Here is a 20,851-nt window from a genome sequence, read left to right on the forward strand (position 1 = left end):
TATGATTCATAAAGTAGCAAAATTACAGTTATGAAGTATAATAACTTCAAAAATAATTTTATGATTGGGGGAGAGGGGATACCGCAACATGAGGAACTGTAGTATAGACTCACAGCATTAGGAAGGTGTCTTTTCTTCCCTGAGAGGTCACGGGCACTTGATATGAAGAGAACAAGTTCTCTTTTTGTCTCTTCTGTTCTCCTCCTATGGGCCTTGTGGACTCAGAATCATGCAGCAAATCTAACCACTGACAAATACTTTGTATTTGAGTCTCTGGGCTTAGAATAGCCTGGAGAAAGTTCTAGAGTACATTACTTAATGTCTCTAAATGTGGCTCTCTTCCTCTGAAAGCATGTACTTAACAGAACTGTGATTCTTCAATGGGCTAGCCTATGCAATAGGCTAATAGTTTAACAAAGTCCAAGACTTCTGGTACTAGTATATGGATGTATGTAAGATGTATGCATGGTTTGGAATTACCAACCATAAAAGATTCCCTAGCCTCTCATTAGTGATCACTTTGCTCTTAATGAAATGTCAGCCCTATCAGGCTCCCTTTAGCCATAACCCAACTAAGCTGTTATTCTAGAAGCAAAGGGAATCACACTAGGAGGCCTTTGGACAAGAAGCTGTTAAATGACCTGACTCCTGCTATATTTACAGTGGTGTTTGCTCCTCAAAACGCAAGGAAAGACAGGAACTGGTTTCAACTAGAATTTGATATTTTCGTGCCCCACACACTGAATGCCACCAAAGCCTGCACTCCCTGAACAGCAGTTTGTGGAGATGGAATAGCGGCAGTTTTTCATTTTCCAGAGTCCACTCACCCTTCCAAGAATCTCAATGCCTCATTGATTCATAATACAGTGCATAAAGATTTCATTTTTCCTGCCCACAGTGATACATTATGGAGGCAATCTGTTTTGCCACTGAAAAGTTTGCTTAGTAGAAAAATTTGGAGTTTTGACATTCAGGAAATTACAGTCATCTGTAAAACACGATTGATATGCCAAGGCTAACATTTTCATTGCACTCTTGGAGCCAGAATAACTATGATAAAATATGTGTTACCCTCCACACATTTCAGGATCTTTTAAGGAAACATTACTTAGCACTGGGAACCTTCCTCCCTGGGCTCTGAGATTACAATGGCTTGGGCTGATGAGTGGGGAGCAGTTGACTGCCATTGCCATGACAATGACTGGTCTCATGTTCCATCTTGTTTCTGGACTGAGCACTGGGAGATATTTATTCCCATGATGCCAAGGAAAAGCCATGAGAGGGTATCAAGAGAATAAAGGTTGGGAATTACACATGCGTGCGTGCGCAGGCACACACACACACACACACACACACACACACACACACACAGACTAGAATTGACAACCAGCTGCCAAAGGTGCAGGTAGAACTGGAAACTGGAGGACTACAAACGTGTTTCTGCCTATGACCCCAACTTGTGCTCATCCTTTAAAAGGTTGAACTCTTGGTGATTCTTTTGCATTGGCCTCCTGAGACCTGGGATGACAGGTTTTGTACTGTGGCCGACCCTTTTCTTTGCCTCATTGCAGGTACAATTTTCTAAATGGTACCAGGAACCCACTGCTCTGGAGCTCTCTATTTGTTCAGCATTTGGTTTCAAAATAATAAATGCTATGGAGGTAGTGGAGTGGCTGGGATGTGAAATAGCCCCTGGGGCCATCTGGGGTGAGGTTATGAGCGGTTTTTCCTTGGTCCTCGGCTACTGTGTCTCATCAGAAGTGCATATGCAAAACTGTGGTTCCAAAGCAGACAGCAGGTATTATTGTCTGGGCATTTGGAAATTGCTTAAAGCTGATCCCAATATAGTCTTTTTAGTACAGGGAAATGTACTATATAGACCATATGAATAGGTCTGACTCATCAGTCAAGGAGTCTTTAAAAGCCTCAAGGAAGTCTTGCATGCATCCAAACTCAATTGTCACAAATGCTCTCTCACCTTTGACAGTGTGTCAGACACTATCCTATGGGATTAAAGTGTGTTCATTCCATTATCACAACAAACCTACAGGGAAAGGACTAGTATTGCCATTTTCCTTTTAACAGTTAAGGAAACTAAGGCACTGAGAGCTTGAACAACTTCCAAGTCACACAGCTTTCTGGTAAGATGTGGAGCAGTATTCAAAGCTCATAGAGGGTGGTGACATACTTCATTTTATGATCTATATTGCCTTTCATAAAGAAAAAAATTAAAGCTCTCTCCTGGGGCCCGGGGAGAGAGCTCAGTTAGGAAACTACTGACTGTTCAAAGCACAAGAAATCAAGTAGAATCCCTAGACATAAAATGCTAGACATGGGGTATTCCCAGTGCTGGAGTGGGAGAAACAGGCAGATCTCTGGGCTTGCTGTCCTGCCAGATGAACCTAATTAGTAAGCTCCTGATTTGAGTGAAACTCTGTCTCTAAAAGCAAGATTCATGGCTCCAGAGGAATAATATCCAATGTTGGCCTCTGGCATCAACATGGGCATCATCTGCACACATAGAAATATGGGTCCATGCACATGCGTGCATGCATACATACACACAAACACACACAGACACACATGCGCGCCATGCGTTTTCATCGTTCTCCAGAAGGACCCTTTTCTATGCTAAGCTTCTTACAGGAGAGCAAGGATGACTGACCAGATCAGAAGGGGATTCCATAGAGGCTGGAGCCATGCCGAGGGGCATCCAGGAGGCTGAGAGAAGAGGGGTGCCGAGGGGGAAAGCAGATAGGCGCTCTTCTTCCTCACATTAGTATCCAAGGGGCCCAAGCTGGCTTGTTTCTCCTCTTCCTGGAGCATATCGTGGGTAACTGCATGGTTCTCATCTGACACAGGGCTCTAGCAGAATGACCATACTCTCTGCGGTCATGGAGACAAATCAGGACCCATTCCCCTAGTTTTGATATGTGTTATTTTATCTATAACTAAGCTACATAGTCACCCCTTAACTGGATCATTCCCGCCCTCAAATCTCTCCCTGACCACTACAGAAAATCCTTAGAGCCTATAGGCAAGTGGTACAAGTAACCCTAACCAGCACTAACCAGCAGACTTTATTAGAAAGCAGATACAACAACAAGAAAGGGAGCAATGACACTGAGTGGAGAGCATAGATGCTGGGGAAGCGAGTCTACAGGGATACTGAAGCAAGAAGCCCCCAAATTCCTCATCTGCCCACCTCTCAGAGGTAAAGGATGAGGACCCGAATATATACTGGTTTTCATACAATTTTTCCTTTCTATTTATATGGTCTATGTGGAGGCAACTTTCAGAACTGGTTCTTAAACACTACTAGGCATGAATAAGGACGCCTTTAGAAGTCACCTCAATTCTTTCTTGGAAGTAGGATGGAAATAAAAACAATAAATGTCTAGGCAAAAATAGAAAGCTATCCCCCTGTTTATCTTGAGGATGTCTTACACATTGATTTAGAGGGCTTTATTACCCTGTGAGTCACACATTTGGTGAACAGCACATTTTGAATTTTAAACTCCATAAAAAGGACCTAAGGGATTGCTGCAAACTGCTCCCAACTGGGCCCACTGTCTTCAGTGCCTAGAACCCCAGGAAAGCAAGGCAGCTGGCAGCCTCTGCAAACGCCAGTTAGCAGGCAGCCCCAACATACTCTCCCAGTGCACTGTTCTTTCCAGCCCAGCCCCCTCCACAAAGTTCTTCAGCTTCCATCGATTCAATCCCTTACCCACTTAGCAATTTTCTTCATTTCTGTCCCCAGACAGGTTTTCTCACACCTCCCTGTATTGTTCTGTTCCTTCTATCATGGAGTGATCGATGACCCAATAGGCATTTACATTTACAAAGCAATTGCATTTACATAAGATAACGCTTATCTCCAGCTAAAAAGAGGCCCAGCTATAATACACATATAATAGGGAGGGTACCTATTCATCATCCACATTTATAGCACCTTGAACTGGATAGACTGTTCTAGGAAGTAGTATATAAGGGGAAAGAGCCCTATAAAATTAATCACTGGAAGTAATCAATGAGTCTCAACTAATAGATTCTATAGCTTAAGGTAAAAATATACAAAGGTATAGTAAGCTATGTATTTAGTGCTTACTGTTTGCTGAATTTAATTCAAACGTTCACTAATTTCATTTAATACAAAGATTATATAATCAGGAAGTCAGTAGCAATTGAAAATGGCAAGTCTAGCCTTTATTCATTAGCGGGTTTTGGTAATATCTGGTAATGGCAGGATATTCTCATTTAATTGAATTGAAAGTGCAACATATATTAACTTAACAAAAACTTAATCAGTGTGATCAAATTAAAATAGGCCACTGCCACACCATCCTGATTAAAGCACTTGCAAATACTCCACACTTCTCAGAGATTTGTGGTGCTAATGATTTATACTCAGGTTTCTTCTCAAGGGAGTCAGACTTAGAATTTTTTTTACTAGACAATTAGAAATCTCCATTCTTTATTTTGAAAAATGTCGCAATGGCATTATTGATGTTAATTCTCAGAGAGTGCAGAATAGTAAATAGCATGTGCTGGGTTTTTTTTTTTTCCTCTTGACCATCGTTGCCTTCCCTGTGGGATGATCATTAATCTCAGAACTGTAGCTCTTGCGAGTGGTAATGAAGTTTAGCAATGGTAAAGTGAACATTTTAAAATAGATTGGGAGTGGGCAGTCCACTTCTCTGTCTTTTGCAAATCAGCTCTAGGTTTCACTGAAAGGAATTTGCTTAAAACCCATTAAAAAAAAAACAACAACAACAAAAAAACACTAGTTGAACTGGTCTGATGTCCTGAGTAGAAGAATACAGAATTAGGCCACTTCAGTTAAATTAATAGACCATTATAGGCACTATGTAGGGAGATGTGAAATACCTTTTCCTTCTTTTAAAACACATCTCTCCAAACTTGCCAGTTTAAGACTGCAGTGGCAGTACCTGGAAGGGAATAGATGTTTCTGGCATCATTGTTTCTGTGGATACTGGTAATGAGGGACTGTCTAGCTATTTGTACTGGAGTCAGCAAAGGTACCTCCTCATTTAATAGCATAGAAAGCACAGACCCAGAAAGGCTAAGTGATTTTCTCAAGATGGCAGAGCTAGACAGGGTCAGACCTAGGAACAGATGTTCAGTGTTTACCTTGGCGGTTTTCCTATCCCAGACTGTATCTAGCCTCCTTTTAATACGCAAGCCAAGTCCTTGGAACCTTCCTTTAACCCCTGCCTCTCCATTTCCCTCTGCTTCTCCCTTTCTTCTTCTCTACCACCAACTATATATCAATAAACTATTTTTAAAGCACTCTCAGCAACAATTTCCCAGGTAATAGCTCATGAATGGCAGACAGAAGAGAAGGTTCAGATAGAGGGCCAATTGGATCTGAGCATCCCTCTCTGAAATCTCACATGATGCAGGAAGATATAATGAGTCCTATACTTGATTCAACATAAATCTCAACAGAGACAACGCTCTTCACTTAAAATAAGTTCAAGGATCTTTGAAGTTCAAAGAGAAAAGCACTTTTTTTGTTTATCTTTTGTTCATTTATTTTTTAAATGAGGCCATCATTTAAATCTTCCTCATACGGAATTCCAGTATTATACTTGGTTTTGCAACAAAAGGAAGTGAAAGAATATGCAGCCCATTCCAGGGTGCACCAGACACTCTATTGTGCTAATTACAAATACATTGCAGACATGCCTTATTTTAATACATGTAATAATAAGAGTCTATTTTGTATAGGGGCAGAGTTTGCAGAAGACAAAAAAAGTACACCTTTGTCATTTGTCTCAGACTCCCTCTATCACCTCCTTTATACTTGTCTCTCTTCAGCCATACCAACATGTACCACTTATACTGTCTGGGTGCACAGTAAAAAAAAAAATTCTGACTGAATTAATTAAAAATATAATGACACATATAGTGCTTGATTAAATGATAAATGGAGATTATTGAGAGATTAGGAGATGTTCTCAAGAATGTACCAGGAGAGACATAATAGAGGAAGATGTAGTCACCATTTTAAAATGTGAGCAATAACAGGGATTCTCTTTATATGCTCCAAAATGGTCAAGAATATTGACTCAAAGAGTCATGTTAGTCAATCAGCAAGAGTCTCCAGTAGTAGACAATAAATAGAAGATAATGTAGTATACATTTCAAAGACCCAGGTAGAGGGATATATCGAAGTGATAAATGCATACCATTATACAATGCATATCTATATCAAATATTGACTCATAGCATCCAATGTATATAAATGTACAATCTATATAATTTTTGTGTGTCAATTAATTTGATAAAACAATCTCTGCTAGACAGGATGGTTTATTTATTACTCCCACTTTACAGAAAAAAAACTAAGACTCAAATATGTAAATTACTTAAAGTGCTGGAGTCAAGATGCAAAGCCATGTCTCTTGCCAATGAACTAAGATTTGGACAGGGGTACTTGAAGGATAAAGGTCAAATAATGATGCTGTGATGATGGCTTGTGGATAAGGAATCCAGGGGGGTGGAGAGGTGAGAGGATAAGTCTAGCAGGTGGCTAGGGATTCTGTTGAGTCAGCCAATTAACATATACACAGTGAAATGTTGACAAGCATTTTAAAAAATTCAAATCAAAATTGCACTTAGAATTGTAGTAAATACCTTCAATGAATAAATTTTAGAAAAATCATGGGCCTCATAATTGTATTTGGATTAGACCTTGACCATGAAACATCTGCCGGACCACATTCTGGGAGAGGATGGCTTCAGCAACTCAAAGAGTCCTCTCTGGAAGCTAATGTTCTTTTCTTCCCAGGTTCCATTAGAGCCTTGTGCAGAGGCCAGTGGAAGGAAATGGAGTGGGAATAGAGCCTGCTCATTTAGTTTGTAGACCAGCAGCCAGTTGGGGAGCATCACTCAAAACCAAAGCCATTTTCTTTCTTCTGAGCATTTCAGGATCAGTTTGTATGTGGGTTGTAATTTTGCACAGCATCACCTATCCATCAGGTCCTTTCCATTCAGGGAGAACAATCTGACCATGGGGGAGTCTTTCTTTTTTGTCTTTTTAAAAAGAGCACTTTGAATTGAGCAAGGGGAGTACTTCCCCTGTCCCTGGGCAGATGGGGCAAGAACAGCCCAGGCAGTAATCTCCATACCCTTCTCCTTAGTTATTATTTGGTTAGGTCTACCTTAGAAACTAGTTCTCAGCAGTTGAATTTTTTTTTTTTTAAGGAAAATATAGAACAGATGGAAACGAAGTCACTCAGAAAGAGACATAGTTGGGGCCTGAGGCTTCAAGTACTTACTAATTCAGCTTATCCATCACTCTCAACTTCAGTAGGCTCTCCATGCTCGCCTCAAATGACTTGGACAGAACACAGATAGGAAACACTGGTTCACACAAGGGAAATATGCATTAAGTACACTGTCCTGGATCATTGAGCCCAGATTGTTTCTTTATATTGCTTTTAGTATTTTCACTAGTTAGAAGCTAAACCAGGAACTGAAGAGGTTGATGGTGATAGGGAAACACAGATATCTTAGGGAGGAGGTATATGGCGAACAAGTAGGGAACAGAAGAAAACCACTCTTTCCTTGCCACCACTAGTATAAAATGCTATGCCCACAAATGTATGAATGGTCACATGACCTCCCATCCTATACAGATCAAGATGTGTTGCTGAACTGTTTCTTTCCCTGTGACAACATGCCTGATGCAAAACTTAAAGGGAGGAAGTTTTCATGTGGGTTCACAGTTTCAGGTAATGGTTGTATAGCTTTGTCATAAGACACAAACACCAAGGGAGAATGAATGACACATGGTAGAAGAGGCTGTTCAACTCAGTCAGGAAGGGCATGGGGAGGGAATGGGAGAAAAATGAAGGGAGAGAGAATACAATATATCCTCAAAAGCTACGCCCCTGGTACCCAAGATCCTAATAGCTCATTTGCTATGTCTTCATTGTTACCGTAAGCCACTGATAAGGCCAGTGCTTTTGGTATCTGGACAGCAAGCCCGCAAAACATGATTTGTTTTCAGTAAAGCTCATACCCAAAACACAATAAGGAAAACAGTCCCTCAAAACAGTCCTTTTCTTGTCTGCCACTAAGGGGGAGATAGTTAGATTAATCAAGAAACATAAATCACAGCCTTCAATTGTATAATTTCAAGGGTAGAGTCAGATGCATCATATAGATATGATTCTCCAAATCATATCTGCTAAAGGCGATCATTTGAAAAGTGAATATTTGGTGAGACACTATGTATATTATGCCTGGAAAAGGACATGCTAATCTGTGAGGTGGGGGAAGGGGAACCAATTCAAACCAGACCCAATGGGAGCATGAAGAGTTTGTCAAATTATGAGGAAATGTGCTTCCCCCCATGGTTCACGATGACCACTTAACAGAGTGGACTTACAGCTAGCAGCATTTGGTATGTCTTGGACACAATCTACTTCTCACTTTTCACCATCTTGGTGATACCAGGAAGAGTAACAAGAAGAGCTCTCTGTTTTGCAGGAGGAATGGGAGTTGCCCTTGGAGAGTAATGTAGGGAGTTAATGGCAGAAGACTATTTTCTGACAATATTTACAATCTAACCAGTTACTCTGGTACCTATTGTGAGGGCACAAAAGAGTCTGGCCATCCCTGAAGTGTGCACATAGGAAAAAGAAGGTGTATATGGGTAGAAAACATCTCAACCACACTGTCCTTGCATGAATCTCCTTCCTAGCCACTATGAAACAGTGCCCTATGGGAGAAGGCCCATCATTCCTAATTCTTCTGTTAGAGTTCTGATGCTAAAAAGCAGAACTCTTAAAGTCTGGGACAACCTGTGATCTGCCTAACTTCAACAATAATTTGGCCATATTAAAAGTGATGATTGGGGACTTGAGAGATGGCTCAATAGCTAAGAACACTGGTGGTTTTCCAGAGGACCTGGGTAGATTTCCCAGCAACCACATGCCAGCTTACAACCGTCTGTAATTCCAGTCTCCCAGAGGAACAAATGCCCCCTTCTGATCTTTGCAGGCACTAGGCATATACAACTGCATAGATACATGTACAGACAAAACACTGATACACATAAAATGAATTAATAGCTCTTAAAAGGAGCCATATTTGTAGAAGAGACCTAGATGTTCACTCCCAAGTTCCTTCAGAAATTTGTATGGGCCAATGAAATAAAAATGCCTAAGAAGCTCTCCTTGAATTAATGTCATGCTGTACTTTGTAGGATTAAGTGAGAGTATATATGTATTTAAGAACCTTGAACAAGGGCAATACACAGAAGGCATTTAGTAAAGGTCACCTCTTCAAAATTCCTGCTCCTTATGATCTAGCAGTCTTTACTACCTTTTTTTTTTTTTGAAATGAGTTCTATGCATTTTCTACCTGTATGCAAATATGTAAAATATTGAGAAGGATAGGTACCTAAAATGCATTCTCCCGATTTCAGAGAGACCTGTGCCCTACAGAGATGGGAAGATAATTTAGACTTACATAGACATTGATTTCAATCATCATTCTGAAACATACTAGTTTGAGTGAAACAGTTTCTGTCAGTTTAGTTTTATCATCTGTGAGGTATGAAATCTGACTCACGGGATTGATAGTACAATTAAATCAGATAATGGATTCAAAGTCTCTTTTAACACTTATGAAAAAACATGTATATTCGTAACTTAGCAATTTCAGGCTTAGCCAAATTAAGGTCCTTTCCTCTTCATTTCTCCGAAACTTATTCAAAGTTTTGAAGACAATGTTGGTGTATGGAAAGATGTGGTGGGCATGCAGTATGTCCACATGTGAGCAGTAGAGGAATGGATGCAGACTCTCAGTCATTTTCTCTGTAGTTCTCTTTTTACTCCATCTGGGACTTTGCTCCATGCCTTTTGTCGTCAGAGTAGGCCTTGCTCTTCAGCTAGGTCATTCCAGAGACACGCTCAACAAACACACTCAGAGGGTTGTTTCCTAAGTGATCCCAAATTCAGTCAACTGGACAAGCAAGACCAGCTATCATAGAGGAGTAAATGGGTATTAGTACTGGTAGCCAAATGCACAGGGGTGGGTTGGGGAGATGGTATATAGAGATGATCACTTTGATTAAATAATCCAGGCCTTCTCTCAACCCTATTCAAATTACTCAAAACAATAGGTCGTGGGTGATGAAATTAATATATACTTCAAGTAATATGAGGTACTGTCTTTTTTTTTATGGGTAAGGATATCAGGGTCTCATACAGGCTAGGCTGGCCTCCAATTTGCTATATGGTCAAGGCAGACCCTGGACTTCTGATCCTTCCGCTTCTACTTACTCAGTGCTAGGATTATAGATATGTGCCACCATACTGAGGTTATGTGGTGGTAAGGAATCAAAATCAGTGCACTATGTTGAGTAAATAGTCAACACACCAACTGAATTATAGCCTCAGCTACAACAGGATGTTCTTCCCTGATTTATCTTCACCATCCAGAATCTTTTCAGATGTATGAGGCAAATACACAATAATTATTCTTCAAATGCACTTGATACCTTGATGATCCAGTGCAAATGCCACTTTAAGCAGGCACAGATTATGGCCTGAATTTTGTAGCATTGCCCGCATTTTCCAGGCAAAATATATAATTCACTTATCACCGCTGTGTCTTCTTTCATATTTTCTTCTTTAAACTTTGACAAGCTATCATCTTGAAAATCCAAGATATTTTTTAATGATGTAGTAATCACTGACCAATCATGTTGTTTTATTTCTGTCCTCCCTATTGCTTAGGTTGTTTGTACATAATAAAGGTTGTCATGAAAGTTTCTGAACCAGATATTGCTGGGGTAACCAGAAAAGACAACCGTTATTTTCAAGTGGAAGATGAGATAGAACCACTTACTCCAGTTCCTGTAGAACTTGTTATTCCCTCAACACCATTCCCTCTAAGGCCACCCACCATCAGCAGGACAAATCTTCTGATTATTTCTGTAACTCTAGTTCTAACACACTGCCTAAGTATAAAGTGTATTCACAGAAAGAATAGATGAATTTATACTATTCAAGCACAGAATATAAGAGTTTTGGCTCTATTAACTATAAACTATGTGACTTTGGACTTTTTCCTCATTATGGGGGGCTGATAGCTCTTACTCTATAGGCTTATTCTAATGATCAAAGAAGGAAAAGTATGTAAAGAACTTTGCACAATGCCTGACTCAGAAAACACTCAACAAATTACAGAGAATAAAGCATTGATATAGTTTATGATATATGAGATTCTTTTCAAATCCTTTTCTGGATTTGAAAAGAATCGAGCCTAGAATCACCTAGGAAGAAAAAACTCATTGAGTGACTGTCTACATTTGGTTGACCTGTAGACGTGCCTTTGGAAGATTGTCTTACTAAGTTAATTGATGTGGGAAGACATAGCCCTGCATAAGAACCACCATACCCATGCCTGGGCAAGCAATAGTGAACCGAATGAACAGAGAAATCTAGCTGTGTGCAAGCAAGCAGGCATGTACAAGTTCATTTCTCTCTGCTCTTTTCTTTGATGTGACCAGTTGCTTGCAATTCCTGTCTTAACTTTCCCACAATGATGCACTGTAACCTGGAATTATAAACCAGAAGAAATCCCTTTCTCTTCTGGGCTGCTTTGTATCAGGGTATTTTATCAAAGCAACAGAAATGAAACTAGGATAATGCACTAATTCCCTTAAAAATGCAAACCTTTGACATATTATCTTTTAGTGAGGTTTCCCACAATCACTTCATCTAAATTAACAGATTTTTGCCCTGTTCAGTCCCTGTGCCCATCCCTTGCCTTTTCCCCCCAATTGAAATACCACATATTCTATTTGTATTTCTTCTCTTCTCCTCATTTTCCCTCTCTCCCTTTTGAAACAAGATCTTACTATGTAGCATAACCCAGCTTTGAACTTGGAATCCCCTACCCCAGGTTCCTAAGAGTGGGGATTATAGGCATGTATTACTATGTCTATGTGTAATTATTTGTTTAGTGATCACGTCCCTCCACTAGAATTGGCAAAATTGCCAAGACTACTGTGGAGATTATTCTTTTCTGCATCTCCAGAATGGTATTCTACACATTGTATGCACTTAGTAAAAAAAAAAAAAAAGAATTGAAAACCTTATACAGAAGGCACTGCTAGTATGTAATATTATTTGAATATAAATATTCCCCGTGGGCTCATGTATTTGAATAGTTAGTCTCCAGTTGGTGGCACTATTTTTGGAGAAAGTAGGTCACTGGAGACAACCTTTAAGATTTTATAGCCCAGTCCCACTTTCTATTCACTCTCTGCATCCTAGATGGTGACCTAATGTTTTTGGCTACCTCATGCTCAAACCGTGTGTTTCTTATGTTTTGAATAGTAAGCTAAAATAAACTTTTTTCTCCCCTACATTTCTTTTTGTCTGGTGTTTGGTCACAGAAATAAGGAAAGTAATTAGTAAGGTGTTTTCATGTTTACAGGAGAAGCAGCAATTACACAGAGGGCTGAAGTGCTCTTCACAAGGTAGTGTTCCGACCTTTGAAGCAGCAATTGAGTTTCAGAATTTGCCATTGTAGCCTTCATACCTTGTGGCGAGGGGGAGGAGGTACAAAGAGGAAATGCAAGTCAAGAATGAAATCAGAGGAGGATGTCTCCATTGTCCTACGTGTTTATTTTAAACAAAGTTCAACAAGAGAGAATTTTTTTTTATTGCTGCAATAACACACCCTGACCAAGAGTGACTTCTGAAATACTTTGCCTTATGGTTCCAGAGGGAGAGTCCTTAATGATGGAGGAGGCATGGCCACAGGTAAAGGGACCAGGATGCCTAGAGATCACATCTCCACTCATGCATAGGAAGCAGAGAGAGTGAAGTTTAAAGCCTGCTCCAGTGATGTACTCCCTTATTCCAGAGAGTAGCAGCACCTTGCCACCTTGAATTTATATGGAAAGTGTTTGTGTTGGGTGGCAGACCAAAAAAAACAGTAGGTCCTGTTTTCCAAGGTTCACCCAGAATAACCACACTTTCCCAAGTGGTACCCATCAGGAATAGTTCTGACCTGCACTCCTTGGGAGGGGCCCTTACATTCAGTTCATATACTATACCTGATGGAGGGGTGTGGGAACTTGCTAACAAGTGTTCTTCTTTTCTAGATGTGTCATTCATTAGTTCTCTTTTTCCAAACTCTATTATGCATATGCTAGTAGGGAGGTTACTGTTGCTCCATTTCAAGAGCTGGCAAGGTAGATAAGAAAATAAGCAGAGCCAACCAGAGCTTATCAAAATTCTACTGCCCATAATCCTATTGGCCAGGTCACGCTGTCCCCAGCTGCAATACACTGGCAAAGGAAACATCCATAATCACTCGTTGACATTTAGTGAACACTTGCCATGTGCCAGGCAGTATGAAAGCTCTACTTGGATTAGGATATTTAATCCTCACTACAGCCCAGTGAGGTGCATATAAAGTTATGAAGCAGGAGAGCCAGTATTCAAATCCAGGGTCTATTTGATTTTAGGGATGATATTTTCATGAATACAAGGCTGCCTGATTAATTTATTTTAAGAAGTATTGGAACAGGCGTGTGCTGGAGCTGCTTAGCCTGAGGTTAAAATCAAAGCATCAAAGTATGGGAAGTTTATGTTATTCATGCCTGGCTACTGTAAATCCTTTTGAAAAGTGGCTTATTTAAGCTTCCTGCCTTATTAATGAATGTGTTTTCTAGGATTTATCTGAAATTTTTGTTTTAAATAAAAGTCTCTTAGTATCCTGGCTATAGAAGGAAAAGTCAGGCTACAATGGAACTTGTTCTGTGCATGTCTACTTAGGGGATGTTTTATCCCATTTCCTATAAAGAAGTAATGACAGAGGGAGAAATCAATTATCAATACTTTGGTTTAGTATGAGCTTTGTTGTGTTGGTCTAATAGCCAATCAAAGGACACTATTGATAACATTGCTACCTAAAACTACAAAATCATATTAAAAGTCGAACACTTGAATACTTCATTAAAACAGCACATACTAGAATATTGAAGCAAAGGAATATACACACGGGCAAACTTGAGCGTTTAGAAGTGTTTACAGCTTACTCACTTGCTCAGAACAAACACATGTGTTGCAGTAAGAGGAAAGGACACGCATGCTATAACACATACTGCTTCCTGTCACGAACATGTATATAGCTAGACCAAACACCTGAGTGAGGCTCTGCAGAGCAAGCAAGCCCTCACTTCTTCCTGAAACAGGAAAGCTTGTCTGGCTCCTGTCCCTAGAATGTTCCATCCTACTCCCATCCAGATCCTGCTGAGTTGATAACAGAATTTTGTCTGTGACAAATCTGTCAGCCAGTATTAGATGTAGTCAGTCATCCTGTAGCATCTGCTATTAGAGTGAGTCCCAGGAAGATTTGTGACATAAACAAAAGTTGGACCTTGTCATTTTATCATGTAACTGTTATTCCCTTCCCTTAGTATTTAAGCAATATTCCCTTCCCTTAGCACTTACAACACTTAGTTCACCGTTTATGGTATCAGTTACTAGGTACCATGGTTGGTTGATCTGCCCTGGCTTTTAATATTAATGGCCTTGAAGAGTATTAGAGCCACATATGGTGGTATATGCCTTTAATCCCAGCACTAAGGCACCAGAAGAAGACAGACTTCAATGAGATCAAGACCAGTCTGGTCTACATAGCAAGCTCCAGATAGTAAGGCTATACATGAAGAAAAAAGAAGTATTTAAAATTGGGAGTTGGTCCATGCCTTTCCACAGTCTTAGCCTATGGTGAGAAATATCTGGTACTGAGATTAACTAATTTCTAGTATCATCTCATCTGCACACAATCTAATTTAATGGGTACCCCTGGATAATATACACTATATTGGACATATTGGTGTATACACATACACAGACACACACACACACACACACACACACACACACAAAATCTTACTGTTACCAAACTATCTGACAGATACGACTTAAGGGTGGAGAGCTTTATTTTGGCTCACAATCCAGGGAATAAAAGAGAACATACTGGCTGTCAGCCTTGGTCAGTGTGTAGCAGCAAGAGTTTATGGAATAGTTTGTTATAACATCTATCAGGTCAGGAAGCAAAGAGCATGGGTTCAAAGCAGAGATAGTTCATAAGCATAAACCACATTCTTCTGGGCCTCCACCTGCACCAGGCACAACATGTAAATGGCTCCATAACCTCTCAGAACAGCACCAGTAGATATGGCCCAAGTATTCAAACACTGGGAAACATAGTAGGGCTAATATCTCAAGAACCCAAAACAAGTAAACCTAATTGAACACTTTGAGAGTTCCTGGTGGTAGCTATGCATTGTAAGCCTTGAGAGTTTGAGTGCCTTCTGCAGATGCTCCAGGATTCTTCCTGGAAACTGAGATTGACTATGGACTGCTGTGTTGACCAGAGTAACATGTTTATATTCCAATAAGAAGTCCCGTGTGAGGCTCAGTGTTGTGGCCTGGCCTTGTTGGTCATGGGTCAGCAGCACCTAGAAAAGTTACACTGTTTGGTCAAAATGATTGGTTCTGTTCTGATTTCTGTCTCTGTCTTGTCAATCTGACTCACTGTCAACATGAAGAAATTGCTTGCTCCTCGTTGGAAGTCATTGCCAGGGTGGTCTGGCTCTGCTGCTCAGATATATCCCACTCCATCTGTTCCTCCCTGAAACAGAAGGTTGGCTGCCAAGCTTCAGATCTGGGCAATGCAACAGAGCAAGCAGAATTGACACAACTTCCAAGCTGGAGGTTTCCTGTGCTCTGCACTGCCTATGCTTCACTGGACCTCAGTGGGCTCTAAATAGGTGGAAAGTCAGAAGGAGTAATTGTGCATGCAGTTTTAGCTTTGACCTACACGACAACTCCCACTTCTCTGACCCATCTATTCATCCAGCATGTATTTTCTCTGTGGAAAGAGGGAAGGTGGGCAAGTGGACGAACACAATATATGTATGTGTGTATGCAGATAAGCATGTCTCCATATAAACATACATGATGGCAAGAAGAGGGGTGTAACAGGTCTTTATTGTTCTCTGCCTTCTTTCCTTGAAACAGAACCCAAAGTTCACCTTTTCAGTTTCACTGAATTTGCTAGCAAGCTCCTGGCACCCACTTTCTTTCATCTCCTAACATTGAAGTTATAGGCATACGCTTACCATACTCTGGGCTGGTAAGGGGAATTTAAACGCAGGTCCTTATGTTTGCAGAAAAAGTGCTCCACCCACTGAGACACCTCCCCAGTTCTGCAAGTTGTATTTTTTCTGTACTTGACCTAGCCTTGTTACTTGAGAGGTGAATATTGATAACACTGAAGGGTTTAGAATTTATTTCAACAGTACTCCCACATGATTTGATCTCTCCACCCCAATAATTGCATTGGTAAGGGGTGACTCCAGTCACAGCCTGTGAGTATTTCACTGCATCACTTAAACAGCATAGCACCATTCTCAGTTTTCTTTACCAAGACTGTGAGCATCTTGCTCCTTGCTGGGTATTTTATTTATTACCTATGGGGCCCCAGGATAGCACAGAGGTTCAAAGTCTATTCTCTGTCTCTCCCCATTTCATAAATACATATATGCTATAATAACTTCTAGGACTTGAGTCAACTATTATCTCGTGAATCATGATGTCATCACTTGTAAAGTAGAAATAATAATAATAATAATAATAATAATAATGTCTATGTTGTGAGTTTCATATGAGCAAGAATTAATAAGGAAAAAACAACATGAGCCATACATAGGCTGGCACATAAGCACACAAAACTACATATAGGTTATTCATTTTTGCCATGAGGCAAACTTGACATGGCTTGACTTTTGCATTTTGTATTTCTTCAGAAAATAGAACAACTGACTTCTTTTCAGAGACATACACTCTTTCTCACTTGCAGCCTATATCTAGCCTCAAAAATAGCACAGAGAAACTAAAAAAGAAAAAAAACCCTACTCTGTAACTATATATCTTACTGTCATTAGATCAAATAATGCCAGAAAACCTAGCAGAATGGACCTTTCTATGCTGGCTGGAGCTACCACTATACACCCTGCAGCCAAGAAAGTGCAAGGATAACTCAGCAGGAAGTATATAGAACACCTTTCTCTGAGCCTCATAGAATACCTAAATTTTGATAGACAGTATTCTAATAGGTGTGAAGAAGGCCCCCAAGTGTCTTATCACAGCCATGGAACACAAGCATTGTTTGTGAAGCCAAAGATATCCTAAGGCAGAGGAAATATGCAGTACAGGCTAAGAAAACAATTTACCTCTCCAAAACAATGGGAGAGAAGTGATACAAAGGAATCTGGCTGGCACAGCCATGAGGAAGGAATCTGAAAACGTTCTAATTTAATACTAATAGTTAACCATGTTGACAAGGAGTTAAAAAGAAGCTGTTTTATCTGTAAGATACTGTGTGTGGCAAATAAAAGGCATGTATCTCAGAATGCAGAAATGGCAGAAGCTTCGGATGGATCTAAGCATAGTAGCTATGATAGAAGATCATGGCTAACTACTTGGGGATTTATTCAGCCCTTCTATGGCGAATGACCTGAGTACAGTATTCAGCATGCAACCTCTATATCAACTTCACTTATACCAACTGCTCCTTACATGATACACAGAGCATCCTCACTTAACAGAATGGGCACCTGCAAAGTCCAAAGAAACAAAGAAATGCTCCTTTTTAAAGTGCATCCGCAAATCACAAATACCTAGGATTATACATAAGGTCTAATGAATGAAAATTTCACTGTGGAATCATCAGTGTGACAGGTATATAGGTGACAGGGACTGTGCCCAGACTGGATCTATCATTTCTACAAGCCTGGAGTTAAAGCAATTCTCCAGTGCTTCATTGTGAACTGAGAGTGTATGGTAACAATGGAGCAGAACTAATTTGGAAACCATCAGCTGTTTGGGAAAGTGTATATCAGTTCCATTCCTCCATAATTTATACAGCATTTTGACCATAGTGCTTGGCAATAAATAACTGAAATGAATTCTAACTGTTCAGAGACTTAGTCTCATATTCTTGTCACCACTTTTCGTATTTTCATGGATCGGCCACGACTGACTTAATATGTAAAAGTGAAATGGTATTCAGGAAGTAAAACAGAAGGGGCAAAGCTGGAGCCAATAGATCTTTCACACTGGAAATTGAATAGACGATCATATTCCAAGTACGGTATTTAGTGTCCAGTGTTAAATATATATAATATATGACCATTACAAATCCACCTTCCATTGCAAAGCCGTGCTCTTGTTGTGACATATCTTATTACTCAATTAGAGCTTCGAGTATAATAGAGGAATCTTTCATCTTCTAGATGCAGACCAGCACAAAGCCCGACATCCTTGGGAAAGAGAGTCTATGAGAAAAGTATAGCTGTTTACAAAATGGCTACAGTTACTTGGAGAGGGAACTGCCTAACTGAAGGTATGTCATCTCTATGAGGACACACCACAGAATACCATGTACTCTCCAAGATGAGAGATTAGCTAAAGGTGTCTTCTGGAACCATCTTAAAGACATATATCTACTACCACAAATATCTAACCAATACAATTTTTGGCAATGCAAAAAATGATTCACATGCTAGTTATTGTGAAAAGAATAAACACCACATGTAGTCAGTGATACAATGAAAGTGTAAATGTATTTAAATGAGGACAATTATGACCTGGCCTTCCAGATCCATCTAAGTCAATCCCAAATCCCAAAATACTGATTTCCATGCATTGCACAAAGTATAGAGTGATGGACCAATGGGGCCTTTCTAGATGTATGTCATTATTCTTCACTTTGGATTTTTGCTTCACTCCCGGCTTTTCTTCCCCCTCCTTACACCAGTGTCACCTACATAGATATTGTTTTTTTCACTTCCCACTGTCAAGCAAACACAAAGCATCACACATATCACTGAATGGTTAAGGATGAGTGACGAGGTGAGGGCACATGACTGTGGTAACTGTGAGATGCACAACAGCGCTTTTCACTTACTTCCTACTCTTCGATGTGCTCCGGGCCTTTGTGGAGGATGGAGAGTTGGCGCCTGAGTTGAAGTTTGAAGAACCCCATCTATCTTTACTATACCCACCGAACAAAAATATATACAAAGAACATGGAGACAAAAAGCAATTAGTCATTTCATTTAACGATTTTCAAGACCCCTTTCCCTTCCTCTCCCTCCCTCCTCTCCCTCCCTGTCCCCGCCCTCTCCCTTTTCCCCTCTCTTTCCCCTCTCCCCATCTCTCTCCCCATCTCTCTCTCTCTCTCTCTCTCTCTCTCTCTCTCTCTCTCTCTCTGGATGTTTTTATCCAGTGATGCCCTTCAATGTCAAAGACAGTGCAAACTATTAGTCAAGGTAAAATAAAACAACTGCCCTTTAGAGATTCAAAGTTTGACTTGTTAGCTTCCATTAATGGTAGCACTATAACCCAAACTCTCAAGGAGGCTCTAGTGAAAAAAAATGATATAAAATACTTAGTCAAAAAAGAATAGTTTCTTTTCAACACAAACCAAAACCAAAAACTCTTACATGTCCAGCCACTGGAGTGTTTGCACCATAAGTTCAGTTCTAAAGCTGCTGACTTTCAATAATGGATATGGATACCATAGCCCAAATACTTCAAAATGGCTTTGGGAGATAGTATCATTAGATGAATTCATAATTTTCCACTCATAATTTTGCATGGGAAGGCCATGAATTGAGATACTCTTGCCAGAGAAGTACCACTTGCTTCATGACTAATTTAATTTAAATTTCCACCTTCAATAACTCCACAGCTTATGTCAAACCTTGGAAACAATTACTAAATAAATCACAAGGAATGGTCTGCTTAATCTCATCAGGTTAATAAACGAAGGCAAATTAATCACCTCGAGGTAAACAAAGAGGCATAATTGATTGGAGTCTCCTTGATTACTTTATTCTATTTCTGTTATCAAACTATTTTACCATTATCTTCAATTCAGCTGCTTTGCCTTGAAATTAATACTTTACTTCATCTTCAGATTTCTATGGAAACCAACTCAACGCCTTTCTCTCTACTTGATGTGTGGAATTCTTTATCCTAATTTAATCAGTAATTTTTTTTTTCTGTAACTAAAATCTATGTCAGCATAATTTCTTATATATATGTATTGAGGGTAAAAGTTGCCTGTCATCTTGTTCAAAGTATATAAGAGGAGTTTATTTTTAAATTAATTTACTTATTGTGTGTGTACACTCAAGTGTATATGCACATGTGCTATAGTATGTGGATTGAGGTCACAGGACAACCTTCTACTGTATGGGACCCAAGGGATGTGCTTACTTCATTAGGCATGGCAGGAAGTGCCATCTTGTCAGCCCAGGACCTTTCTTGTTAAATTTGAAATATATTATTATTATTATTTCAGCCAAAGGTTTCCAGGACCAAACAGGGGTTGTTGGGTTAAGTCAATGATCGCTTTTACCTGCGGAGCCATCTCACTCATGGGTCCAGGACCTTCTGTGGGTAGAGAATAGTGTCTAAAAGGATGTCAAAGAACTTTCAAGATTCTTGTGAATCTTTAAAACATTTGAAAATAAGTGTCTCTGTGTAGCAGCATTTATGTGAAGGCTGGAAGGGGGTCATAAGTGGCATTCTGTTCTACAGTTACTGGCTTCAAATTGGCACCAGGGTGTGATTGGAACAAGAAATAATGAAGGGTGATTGCGAAGGTAATAAAGATGTATAGGTCCAAACAAACACTAATCAGAAGTGGATATTAGCAAAAGCTCAAGCAGTTTGGACTGAGTGTCCACAAGGGCCAAAAAACATCCCTGTAA

General features: G+C 39.9%; 1 protein-coding gene across 5 annotated transcripts in view; it reads right to left on the reverse strand.

Annotated features, from left to right (window-relative positions):
* Positions 1–20,851, reverse strand: part of Hs6st2 (heparan sulfate 6-O-sulfotransferase 2) — a 279,684-nt gene that overhangs the window by 16,780 nt on the left and 242,053 nt on the right. For 4 of the 5 annotated variants that reach the window (XM_052171408.1, XM_052171410.1, XM_052171411.1 and 1 more), the window contains one exon: positions 19,039–19,125. The exons of the other annotated variant lie outside the window; for it this stretch is intronic. In XM_052171408.1, the coding sequence (XP_052027368.1) occupies positions 19,039–19,125 (87 nt within the window). The remainder of the gene's footprint in view (positions 1–19,038; positions 19,126–20,851) is intronic. 5 annotated transcript variants of the gene reach the window in all.

Source organism: Apodemus sylvaticus, chromosome X (assembly GCF_947179515.1).
Source record: "Apodemus sylvaticus chromosome X, mApoSyl1.1, whole genome shotgun sequence".
NCBI classification, from domain to species: domain Eukaryota; kingdom Metazoa; phylum Chordata; class Mammalia; order Rodentia; family Muridae; genus Apodemus; species Apodemus sylvaticus.